General features: G+C 46.3%; 2 protein-coding genes across 2 annotated transcripts; one reads left to right on the forward strand and one right to left on the reverse strand.

The window, feature by feature from the left end:
* The first annotated feature begins 113 nt into the window (after positions 1–113).
* LOC102711216 (dehydrin Rab25-like) lies at positions 114–1,132 on the forward strand. The gene is made up of 2 exons (XM_040520122.1): positions 114–548; positions 651–1,132. The coding sequence occupies exons 1-2, from the start codon at positions 114–116 to the stop codon at positions 846–848; spliced, it is 633 nt and encodes a 210-aa protein (XP_040376056.1). The 3' UTR covers positions 849–1,132.
* A 4,923-nt stretch (positions 1,133–6,055) lies between these two features.
* LOC102700570 (myb-related protein Hv33-like) lies at positions 6,056–7,771 on the reverse strand. The gene is made up of 3 exons (XM_006644513.1): positions 7,380–7,771; positions 7,134–7,263; positions 6,056–7,020 (listed from the first exon to the last, which is right to left on the reverse strand). Exons 1-3 carry the CDS (start codon positions 7,522–7,524, stop codon positions 6,387–6,389), a joined length of 909 nt encoding a protein of 302 aa, XP_006644576.1. The 5' UTR covers positions 7,525–7,771; the 3' UTR covers positions 6,056–6,386.
* Between the last annotated feature and the right edge of the window lie 4,504 nt (positions 7,772–12,275).

A 12,275-nucleotide genomic window follows, 5' to 3' on the forward strand; every position in this document is an offset into this window, starting at 1 on the left:
CGAATCTCTCATCAGCTTCTTCACGTACCGACTTGCTCACTGGCTCAAAGGCTCAGAGGGAAACCGAGTTAGAACGGAGGTACGTACGAGCTCGCTCGGCGACACACCAACCAATGGCGGAAGGAGTGTACGGGCACCCGTACCCGCGCGTCGACCAGTACGGGTACCCGGTCCCGCCGGTCGACCAGTACGGGAACCCCATCCCGGACGAGCCGGCGGCGAACGGGACCGACGATACGGCGACGGCGGGGTACGTGGCGCCCTCTGACGCCGCGGTGTCGACGGGCGACTACGGCAGCAGCGACGGCGTGAGCTATGGCCTCGCCGGGGCGGCGGAGCACCCGCACGAGAGCGTGGTAAGCGGCGGCGCGGCGTACCCGCACGACGGCGGCGTGCCCCCAGGCGAGAAGGCGTTCGCGTACGAAGGCATGGTCAGCAGCGCCGGCGGCACGGCCGCGCAGCTCCCTCCAACCAGGGAGGAGCAGCACGCGACGCTCGGCGAAACGCTGCGCAGCTCCGGCGCCAAATCCAGCTCCAGCTCCAGCTCGGTAACTTTCTTTTTCAAGTCATGTGCCTGGCCCTGGCCTGGCCGATGTGCTCCTAGTACCTTAAAGGTAGCTTCTGACTCACCTGTGCCGATCGACCGGCAGTCGTCCGAGGATGACGGGCAAGGAGGGCGGAGGAAGAAGAAGAGCATCAAGGAGAAGATTAAGGAGAAGCTCCCCGGCAGCCACAAGCAGGAGGAGCGCAAGGCCGGGGACGCCGGGACGGGGACGCATGCAGCGGGGAAGCACGAGAAGAAGGGCATCGTGGAGAAGATCAAGGAGAAACTCCCCGGCCACCACTAAGCCAGAGCTCGCGCACGCACTCATCGTTCTGCACGTACTCCTATATGATAATACACGTGATCAATAACTAGCCTGTAAGTTTATCGGTGGCCTTGAATCTCGCACTATTTTTTGTTTCAGGCGTTGTGTTGTACCATAAAATGTTTAAGCCCGTTTGCTTCAGGGCTCTAGTTGAGTTCTCGGTATTTAATTAAATGGGTAGTTGTACAGTGGCATGTATCCAGTAATCGAGAGTCGGGATCTTGTTATACTTGTGCTTTTTAAGACTTGAGAGTGCTTTACGTTTCGCACAGAATTGTTAATGTGTGGATCGAATTGAATCCCTCTGCACAAAGCCACAACACGGTTAATGTTTCTTTGCAAGTGGTGTCCTCGCTACGGGCTGATGAGGCGGGCCTGCAAAATGAGCTAGTGGGCTACGAAACGACCAAGACTCCACGATGGAAACGCGTTTGCTGCCGTGCACATGCCTCCAATGGTGCTCGCGCTACGCAGATCGAGCGGCCCCGGTCCGGAAGAGAGAAGAATTTACCAGTCCGTGGTTGCTCCCTCGACTAGAAACGAATTCACGCTCTTGATTCAGAACATAATTTTAAAATTCATAATTAATAGTGTAAGTTGTACACGGTTTAGTCTTGATTATAACATTATTATTTTGTTATTTTAATATAAAATTAATCATCATCAAGCTGTACTGTATGGAAGCACAAAAATCTGTAATAGACTGGAATATGCAGAATAGTTGAGTTTTTAAAGTGCCCCCACGAAATTAAATACGGATCTGTCATTAACAATAGCACGCTTCCTCATCCTTTTGGATCGTAAGCAATTTCTTCATCTTAGCAAGCGTAAGTAAGATACCATACATAGGTAGGGTATTATGCTAACTGTGGTCTACACCGGCCTGTATATATCGGTTATTTCTGGGGTATTATGCTAACTGTCTATACCATACAAAAAAGTTAATTATTCAAAAAAAAGCATTTAACTTTTTCTCACTCTTAAAGAATGATCTTAAGAATAATGATAACAGATTTAACACTTGGATATGGACTCTTATGTGTACATGATATGTTAGATATGTTATAGTTATAGATCCAATGATAAATCTGACCAAATATAAAAACGACAAAAAATTAATTATTTCAAATAAGAGACCAGCCCGGATCCCCGCTCTCAGTATTGATCAGTCAACAATAGCCCTCAGTCTAGATTTCTAGTAATAATCCTATACTAGTTCGGTAGTGATAATGGCTATACATGTATATAGATCGGTGGTATTGTGGTAGACCGTCGAAAAAGAAAGGAAGATGATAAATGCACACACAACAATATAGTTACGTAGACATAGAGCGTCATTGGTTAGCCAAGGATAACAAAAGAAATATTTTGTATTTAAAACCTTTATAGCTCTTAATGATTTGAACACAAACGTTAAAAAAGTATGATAAAAAACCTAAAACTATTCTAAAACTTCAATTTTATACGTTTTAGAATTTAAATTTTGACAGCGGCATATGCGTTTGTACGTTAGAATTTAAATGCGTACGAGCTAGCCACACGGGGGCAAGAATCCAAGGGCCACGGGGCCCAGGAGCCCAGCTGCTACGTCGTCCTACATAGCCGCCGCTGTTCCGGTTCAATCCCCAACAGCATTACAGCAATCCCATCGACAACGATCGCCGCCCCCACCGTACCCTCGCCCTTGCAAGCGCCTTCTCCGGTGACCAGTGCACCCTCTGTTCAACGACCATCCGTTCACGCCGCGGGAAAACGCCGTACCCGCGGCGGCCTCCCCTCCCGCTGCTGCGCGACAGGGGCCACCTTGTCCGGTGGCCGCCGCGGCACCACCTTTATTCCCCCGTCCTCTCGTCGATCGCTTGCTTGCTTGTCCGTCCCTCCGGCGCTGTTCACTCGCCGTGACCAGTCGAACGATCGATCGACCCCAGCAACTGGGAACCACGGTGCACGTAGCGCATGCGTTATATATGCGAGATCTCGCCGCAGTGTGCCCCCATTTATGAGTGCGTTCCTCTCGCTGTCTGGTCCTTCTTCTGACTGCTGATCGGCCAGTGCCACTGTGCAAGGCCACCAATACAGATCAGGAACGGATCAGATCGATCGGATGTTTTGCAGAGTTCGAAGCACGCGGGGGCCTCTCGGAATTAGGAAACGATGCCACCAACTTGGTGTCTACGGAACGGTGGTAAGTTTTTGCTGAGGCGCTTGCAGGTGTGGCTGCTGGTTTGGCTTGTGGAAGCGTCGGTGTGGGGGCGATGATTTTGCACTTGCTGTTGTGCTCTTTTGCTTGGAAGATGCTACGTCGTATTCACCTGTCCTCACGTTACCGTACTTACCATCGTGGTAATCGTGGTCTCCACCAAGGTATGGCTTTGGTATACCATGGTATGACCATTTAAATTTAAGAAGATTTTAAAAATTTTGAGAAGCTTAGTAGAAAAATTATATGTGTTAGAGATTAATTTATAGTGAAGTTTGGTGCAAGAAATAGATGAAACGAATGATTAAAAATTTATTACTAAACAAGAGGGGAAAAAAGGAAATTTATAATAATCTATAAGGTAAAAATTGTTTATAGGTACATGTTTATATGAAAAACTAGGCATGAGGAGTATTTTTTATGAGATTGACTTATGGACATGTATTTGATATGTTTGTACATTTGTCTGGTTAGATTATATAGAAAATCAAAATTATAAATATAACTTGTTAATTCATATTGATAGCTTTCCATGTCAATTAATTTAGGTTACATTTGTAACTTGATATGTATGTAAGATAAATACACATAATTCTTGGTACAAAATACATGATTTATTTGTTAGTTAAATAAATGCAGATGCATTATGGCAGATAGAATCTCTAATCTTGTGTAGCAACATGGAGAACTCATGAGTCATGACCATGTTTTTCTAAAAACATATCCGAACTGTCAACATTATATAGTTAACTACTAATTTCTTATTTTTCTTATAATTTCATAGTTCTTTAAAATTTCTTTTATAATTTTTATCTCGGCAGTGCTACATAAGATTTGGTCATATTCGTAACATGTTGGTACTTAACTTACAATGCAAATTTATTTGTTACATATTTTTCTATTTTTTAGATTATTTTAAAATTATTTTGTATTTTGCATGTCTCGGATTGTATAAGCTGTGGTTACCGTGACAAACCGCGTGGTTACCAGAATTTGAATTCAATTTTTTAAATTTAAATTTATCATGGTTTCAATGGCGTCCACGGTAACCGCGAATCCACCGTCCCACGGCACGGATGGCTTGCACGGTAAAGAAACCCGCTATTGACTGGCCTGTTCGTTTTTTTTTTTTGACGCTTCTTTTGGCGCCTAGGCTTGATTTGATACACGAAGTTCACGACGATGTCTCTCGCCATCGTGCATTGCTTCTGTCGCTAACAGCGGTCAGGGGCTTGGCATCGAACAAACCATCATGGCTCGCCCCGACAAAATTGACGGACTCGCGTCCCATGATGTGTTCTACACTACTACTGATATGTACTATCAACCATTGAATGAATAATTAACTTGTTTACTATCATCATATCATGATCTGTGTATTGCCAACTAAATTATACCAGACAAACTCTTTTAGAGTGCTCCATGTTACCTCATGTGAGGTAAGAGCTACTACCTTACCTTCGTCTTGAAATAAGGTTATTTTTCTATTTTCAGATATAATATTTTGACTCTTCGTCTTATTTAAATTTTTTTACGATTAATATTTTTATTGTTACTATATGATAAAATATGAATAGTACTTTATGCGTGATTATTTTTTAATTTTTGTACAAAATTTTCAAATAAAATAAATGGTTAAAGCATTGGACACATAAATCAAAAAATGACAGTTATTATGGGACGGAGGTTCCTCGCAATTGATTTTTATTTTCTTTATCTATGAACAAAATATGCTTTCACATCCTAATTAATGAACCACAACATGACAGGAAAACGTTGATGCCATTGCCATAGTTACTTTTGTCCACATTTTAACCACTATGCAAGAAAAGGTGTACTCTACATGCATGCAATTTACACGCATGAACAGAATTTCAATTGTGCAAAAAAAGGAAATCTAATCACGCGTGTAAGTACAGCGCAAAACAAACGATTTTTCAACTTTGTTCATTTGAAATATGAGACATAAAATTAAAATATGTTTCAGATTCAGAATATTTGAATTTTACATGCATATAGTTGAACAGTAATTCTACAGTAGATTCGATTTTACATATTTAAAAGCATCCATTTACATAGGGGGTGATTGTGCCAAACGGCATATTTGCAAACGATAAAAAAAATTGTGAATAAAATTTTTATATACGCATTCTTAGCAATCTAAAAGGCAAGTCTAAAAATAAACTCCAGTAAAAACCCCCAAAAAATCAACTCCAAATCTAAGGTTGAAAAATTCAAAATTTGGCCTATATACATAGGCAGAAGCAAATAGACGAGGTGATACTAATCTGAATTTGAAATAAATGGCAATGATGTATATGCGGATATGCGATTCACGGTTTTTGAATTTAACCTTTGTTATATTTCTTTGTGAAAATTATAAATGTGTGCACTGCAATTCTAATTTAAAATTGAATATTATAGTATGTTTTTATATAATTACGAATTTTCAATCAGGTTAAGGAGACATCGATCATTTCTTATTACTCCTACTACAACAGCTTGCTTTAATATAACCTAAATAACATAAGGTAGGAGCAACATTTAGCCCTTGGATCAGTGGACAATGGATTGCGCAAAATAAACTGGGTGTACCATGAAAAAGATCCAATCTAAACAAACTTCTCGCCTGTTTGGTTTCTGGAGTATTTAGAATAGTAAGGTACAGCAGAGTGGTTAGCGTCTTTGTTTAATCCCAATTACCGTTTGTTTCTCTTCAAGCACCACTAGATTCATTCTACTACTACTACATCATGGGAGTGATGCACGTAGCTTTTGGCAAAAGGGACCTGAGGAGAAATTTGGATTACAAGCTAACAGAAGCATTAACGATGCCACGAAATTGTTGTCCAAGCATTACTACGGCTCCTAAACAATAATTGGAATTGACTATCATGGATGGTGCTCCCAAACAGTATCTATCTTTCTCATTGCTTTCGTGGGACACAAATCAAGAAAAGCTAAAAAAACAGGATAGCGACCTGACCAAGCAATTAGTGAGAACCTTGATTGTTCCTTCTTCAGGAGAGGAATACACAGCACACAAGTCCTCCCAGTGACAGCAACATACAGAGTACAAGTGTAAGAAACTTATTCTTACAAAATCTCATACTAGTAACTACAGAGTGTTCACATTTCTATACCTTTTATTTATATTTTTAGCCATGCAGAAAACATTAAGAAAGGAGTTAATTAAGGAGTATGGACTAGTGAAAATTAACATAGTACAGTCTCTACGCTCCCGGTTGGTCTTGCCCTTTGTGTAAAATGGGTTGGAACAATATATATATACGATAATGGCGTAATTCACAAAAACTTCATCGGAAGTACTCGAGGTTGAAGTCGCCGACCACCATGCCCCGGCCGACGTCGAAGTCGAAATGTGGCATGCTCTGCTCTTGCTGCCCATGGCAGGGGAGCACGAATTTGTGTTCCATGGTGTCCCCCTCGCCGCCGTAGCCGACGAAAGGCTCGGCCTTGCTCTCAGTGGCCCAATGCAGCGCCTCGCTCTCGAGCGCATTGTTCACCTCTGGCGCGCCCACGCCGCAGTTCCAGTTGCTGCTGTTGCTAGAGCTCTCGCCGTAGCCCAGGTTCTCCGACACGTCCAGCACGCTGCTGTAGTCCACGAACCCGGCCGCGTTCTTGCCGCCGAGGTGGCCGTACATTGCCATGCCCGTGGAGTCGAACCCGCCGCCGAAGCTGTCGGTCACCGGGAACGGGTCGAACACCTGCTGCTGCTTGAGGGCGAAGCCGTCGGCGGTGGCTGCCGGCTTCTGGTCTTCCGGTGACGGGTCCAATGCCGCCGCCGCCGCCACAACGGACGCTGAGATGGGCTTGTGGGTGCTGGGGTCGATGCCGCGCTGCCGCAGCTTCTTCTTCAGGCAGCTGTTCCAGAAGTTCTTGATCTCGTTGTCCGTCCGCCCCGGCAAGTGCGACGCAATCTGCGACCACCTGCATCGGATTCACCTCTCTGATCAGGCCACTTATCTCAAACAGAGCACCCCTACATTGCGACGATGATGTCAAAGACCGGCACACATTGCGCGCGGGTGCACAATACCAACCTGTTCCCGAGGATCTCATGCAGGCCGACGATGGCGTCCTCCTCCTGCTGCGAGAAGCTGCCCCGCTTCAGGTCGGGGCGCAGGTAGTTGATCCACCGCAGCCTGCAGCTCTTGCCGCACCTCTGGAGCCCTGTAAAGCACACGCACACAACAAGCGATGCACGGGCAACACACCGGTGAGACACCGAGACGCATGCACGCAAAAGAGCAGAGCACCAAGGAGAGTGGTATGGGCGCACGACATGCCTGCGAGCTTGGGCACGGAGCTCCAGCATCCGACGCCGTAACGGATGATGTGATTGTAGAGCTTCTCGTCTTCCTCGGGAGACCACAGCCCCTTGCGCAGCTTCTGCTGGACACCGGCGGCGGCAGAGCACGCGTGCCGTCCCATTCCCGCCCGACACGCGAGCAGCTACCTGCCGCGGGTTCGTTGCCCTTGCCGGCGTGTGTTCGATCTGTCGAGGCCGCCGGCTGGGCGCGCGCGCCAGGGGTATATATGGGGAAGCGTGCCGAGAACTACTGCACACGTACGCGTGTTCGTGCGCGGGACGGGAGAGCGCGGAGGCGATCGAGGGGGCAGCGGAGCAGCGATCAAGTGGGCTTTAAGCAAGCAAGCAGCCAACGAGCAAACGGAGCCAGCGCGGCGCGGTGTGCGTACGTACGGGGTGCGTGCGGCTCGGTGTGCTTGCACCGCAATGGATTGGAGCCTAAGATACCCCGCCGGTTCGTGTGAGAAATTCGTGAGAGAAATCAAACAGAAGAGAGGAGCACAGTCGCAGAGGCCCAGCGAAAGCGAGCGGCAAGGGTCCCGCGGGTACAGGACGGAAAGGACGGAGATAGAAAAAAAAAAGCTGGGTTAGTTGGAGATTATGACAAAGATTTTTGCCTCAACACATGGTTAGGGAAGAACGCGGTACACCATGTCACTATTAATCTCTCCCAGGAACCTGTGCAAGTTGCAGCTACACGACCGAGTTAATTAAGCTAAGCAGCGGGGGAAAAAAACACGCCCGAGCGTGCAGCACTCGTACTCGTTGTGGGGCTAAATCAACCGTACGGCTAACCTCCTGCTGCTAAATAGTACTACCACTGTACTCCGTATTGCTTAATTAGCTTGTGCCAGGGAATGGACAGTCCTTTAGCACGCATGTGGATGTTATCTAAATAGCTATTAAAAAATATAAAAAAATTAATAAGATAGATTAATATGAGTTATATAACTCCACAAATATACAAGTTTAAATTCGATTTCATATGTGGTAACAAAAATAATTATGAATATGCGTATATTACAGTTTGTTTTTGTTTTTTTCTACAATTTGTAGAAGTTAAATTTAAACTTATATGTTTATGGAGTGATATAACTTATATTAATCTATATTTTTTAAAAAAATATTTTTTAATGATTATTTAGATAACATAAAGACACACATCCACTCGTGTGCTCGAAACAGTTTGCCGCCGGGCAACGCAGAGATGGCGCTGTTGGCCACGTCCTCAGTAGATTTTCCCAGTGCCAGGCACAGTCGACAAGGGCCGTACCGACTGTGTGCGGCGCCCGTTCTCATGCACGCCAATAGGGGTAGTAGCTACTGCCTCTGCTGCCGACTGTCGCGCTCCATCCGTGTTGATTTGCGGATGGCATGGCAGCAGGCAGGCAGCCCCGTGCGCGCGCAAGCGCGCGACAGCGGAAGCTAAAGCTGCCATCCAAGTTGCGGCCGGTCGGGGACGTCGTATTCGTGCGTGTAAATACGGCATTATTTTTCATGGATGGGGTTAAACTGATCACTGTCCACCAGATCCTGAGATAGGATAGCAGCCGACAGTTAGAATTGCAGTGCTGGCCCCACGTCTACGTCTTTCCACGTAGAGAGTCCTTTTTGTGAGGTACTAAAAGGAATTTTTACAGGGCCGAATTTGTTCGGTTCCAAGAAAAATCTCTCAAATTTTATTTGTTTTAAAGATGGTTGCTCATCTCAATGTAAGTTTAAATGTTTAATGCGATGGGAACAGCTCGCTACCTATGTACAGAAGCCGTCCAAAGGTAGACTTATGACAGGGGAGCAAGGAACTGATGCTTTCTTTTTTTTTTTCTCTCTCTTAAGAGAAAGTGGAATTTCTGTAACACAGTAGAAATGCTGAAAGTGTAAAATATCTTTAATTTTAGGTGCTGGGGGTAAAAACCTTGCTTGTTCTAGAAAGACATGCAAAGGTGAAAGTTACTCTCGCCGAAAGGTGAAAATAACACATACGCTTTGGTCTCATCAGTTGCAAGAAATTAAGCAGAAATCAGAGACAACAAAATGACCTGAGTAAAAGAGCTAGAGATGACGGCCTTTGCCTGAATAACCGCCTTGCCTAGCCGAAGTTACTGCAGAACAAAACGGGCACAAACAAACGAACGAAAGCGGTACAGCAGGCCCTGGCCCTCGTACCACTAGAAGGAAAAGGCGAGATACAGATGTTCAGTCCAGCGTACCAGACGGCTCGATCGAACGATCAATCGATTCCATCCTAAATTCGAGTACTACGTACTTTGCAGTGCGTGCCTCGATCAATCGTGCAATCATTCAGCTTTCAGTACACTAAAAGCGAGGGTCCCCAAAAGCCTCTGGCCATAGCTGCTAGCAATTGCATGCAGGGGAGGGCAACCCGCTTAACCCCCAGCACTTAGCCTCCCACGCCAGAAAAAAAAAACAAAACAAAACTTGTGCGCCAAAGCACACGCATGATCGATCGAGTTGTACATGTCAACCTTTTTATTTCGTTTCCGTCTATCTGGAGGCCCTAGCTAGGCACTAATTAAGAGCACGAAATTAACCTTCCATGCATGCATCGCAAGTTTGCAACGAATTTCTTACCGGTACACACCACCGGGTGGTGCGTACGTACGTGCGTGTTCATGTTGTTCTTGCAGGCCAATTAACGCAGCCTAGCTAGCTAGCTAGCTAGCGCGAAAACGATCTGAAACTACCACTTAATTGAAGTGCCCCCTGTACCGAATAGCCAGTGCCGTGACCCTGGTTAGTGTAGCTTAAAGGCTCGTGCCGAATGATGGCAGCTAGTTCATCAGTATGACTGTGCAGGAGATGGGAGACGAGAGCAGCGTGGATCGAGGCTACAACCGCAAGGATAATGATGGAGCGAGGGGGTTGTGTCCGTTCCGTCCAGGGAGGGGAGGGGAGGGGAGGCAAGCTAGCGTGCGCCGGAGAAAGCATGCCGCGCGCTGGGGTTAGCGTAGCGCGGAGACCACCCCGCGCGCGCGCACGGCCTCGGCGAGTTTGGTGGCCAATCAGGCTCAGGCTTAGCTCCCAGCCTGCTCCATGTACATGTCGAGTTCAGTTCAGTCGGGGGACCTATGCCTAACGGCCGCCGGTGCTAACTGCAGCTGCATGCGCACTCCAAATTGCACCCTAATTAACCCACTATAGGCAGGCCATAGCACCCTCATTAATATGTGATCGTCTGCGTGATGTTTCTTTGGGGATGGATGCATGTATGAGGGTGTGCATTCACGGGTTGGGTTGGGGTAACAAGATCAACAGTTGTGTTTGCGGTGACTGGTCAGATCTGCGAATGGCTAGTACAGAGCATTTTTGTCTGGTTCTCCCCTCTTTTGACTTCAGAGACTGCTACTCGGCTAGCTAGGCAAGCTCAGTGATCGATCACTTGCCTAACCATCGTCTGCAAAAGCTAATTGCTTGGAAAGAACAACACATAGTATGTAAGTGGTGGCTAAGTGGTGATAGTAATGCGGAGTCACTATAATGCTGGAGGCAGGATTTGCGTGTCACCCGTAAAAAAAAAAGGCAAATTTTTTTGCCAGGTAAACCAGCATGAGTGAAACCCAAGAAATGTGCGTCAACGTAATGTTACACTTCTGCTAAATTGGGATGATCTACGTGTTCCATATGCGACAATGCTTCTTCTCCAATTCTTCTGACGAAGTTACCCGAGTACCAGGACCAGGGTAGGCAGCTTTTCCCTTTCGACCGATCTACAACAGTTGCTAAAAGACAAGCTGCCCTCTTTTTCACCCACAAGAAAAAAGAGGCTCAGGGGGGAGAAAGCTGGACACAAAATATGTTGACAACTTGTACTGTTATCATCCTCCTTCCCTCTTGTACTCTGTTTTTTTCTTTCTTCAAAGGAACTCCAGTTGTAGTACCAAGGGGGCCGGGCAACTGCAGTGCATACTTGCAGTTGACGCTGATTATTTCAGAGTTACAAGTGGACAGCTAAAAGAAGGAAGAATTAGCACTACCGACTACCGACTACGAGCTACGTAGCCACTAGTACATGGCAACTTGTTACCGCTCCCCCAACCTCCACAGCACTAACTAAGACGACGACTACGTGGTAGTATGCAGGATGCATGGGTGACATGTAAAAGAATCGCCCGGCAAGTTGCCGATCGATCAATTAGGAATTACTACCTCAAGTGCATGTCTCTATTGTGGCCAAAAGGATTCTCCTACCTGAGCCTTGATCTTGACATGCCTCCTCTATAAAGGAAAGTAAGTAAAAGGGCAAAGGTGAGAGAGAGCTTGGAGGAAAAAAAAAAACAAACTAAAAGAGGTGGTGCATCATGGTGGCTCCTCTTTGAAGTTATGCAAACCCAAAGCTAGCAGCTAAGTGGCTGCATTACACATCACATTACGCCACACACACACACACTGGCTCGGCGCGGCCACATGTGTGTTACTACTTGTTTACTCATCGGGACGACGTCACCGCTAGCTCTGGGCTCACGAGGTTGGTGCGCCCGACGCTGCCGCTACGTACTACTAATGCTACGAGTTAGAGGCCGTTGCTGTCACGAAAAGATGGCGTGATGTGCACTTGCCTTGCATGAGTAACCTGCATGATTGAGCTTGCTGGCTAGCTGCAATGGAAAGCGCCTGCTCAAGCCATGCAGAACCGAACCGTGCACTAATTAATTCTCCTTCCCACCTAATTCAGCTTGCCCTTTTTTTTCATCAGGAGGCCGCTTTGCTGGCTGGCTGGCTGGATAGTGCGTACTGTTCCTTTCCTTCTTCTCTTTCTCGTTCTCACGGCACACTGACAAGATATGGGCTAAGGTACGTAGTTAATAGCCTAATAGCTAGTAGCAACTAAGCTAGAGCCATGGAGGTTACGCAA

This window comes from Oryza brachyantha, chromosome 1 (genome assembly GCF_000231095.2).
Source record: "Oryza brachyantha chromosome 1, ObraRS2, whole genome shotgun sequence".
Taxonomy (NCBI): domain Eukaryota; kingdom Viridiplantae; phylum Streptophyta; class Magnoliopsida; order Poales; family Poaceae; genus Oryza; species Oryza brachyantha.

Bases quoted from the DNA above. Each gene is read 5' to 3' on its own strand.
- LOC102711216 (XM_040520122.1), top strand. From the start codon at position 114: ATGGCGGAAGGAGTGTACGGGCACCCGTACCCGCGCGTCGACCAGTAC. The intron at 549-650 runs GTAACTTTCTTT...ATCGACCGGCAG, and splicing joins CCAGCTCCAGCTCCAGCTCG to TCGTCCGAGGATGACGGGCA.
- LOC102700570 (XM_006644513.1), bottom strand. From the start codon at position 7,524: ATGGGACGGCACGCGTGCTCTGCCGCCGCCGGTGTCCAGCAGAAGCTG. The intron at 7,264-7,379 runs GCATGTCGTGCG...TGTGCTTTACAG, and splicing joins CTCCGTGCCCAAGCTCGCAG to GGCTCCAGAGGTGCGGCAAG. The intron at 7,021-7,133 runs GTTGGTATTGTG...AATCCGATGCAG, and splicing joins CATGAGATCCTCGGGAACAG to GTGGTCGCAGATTGCGTCGC.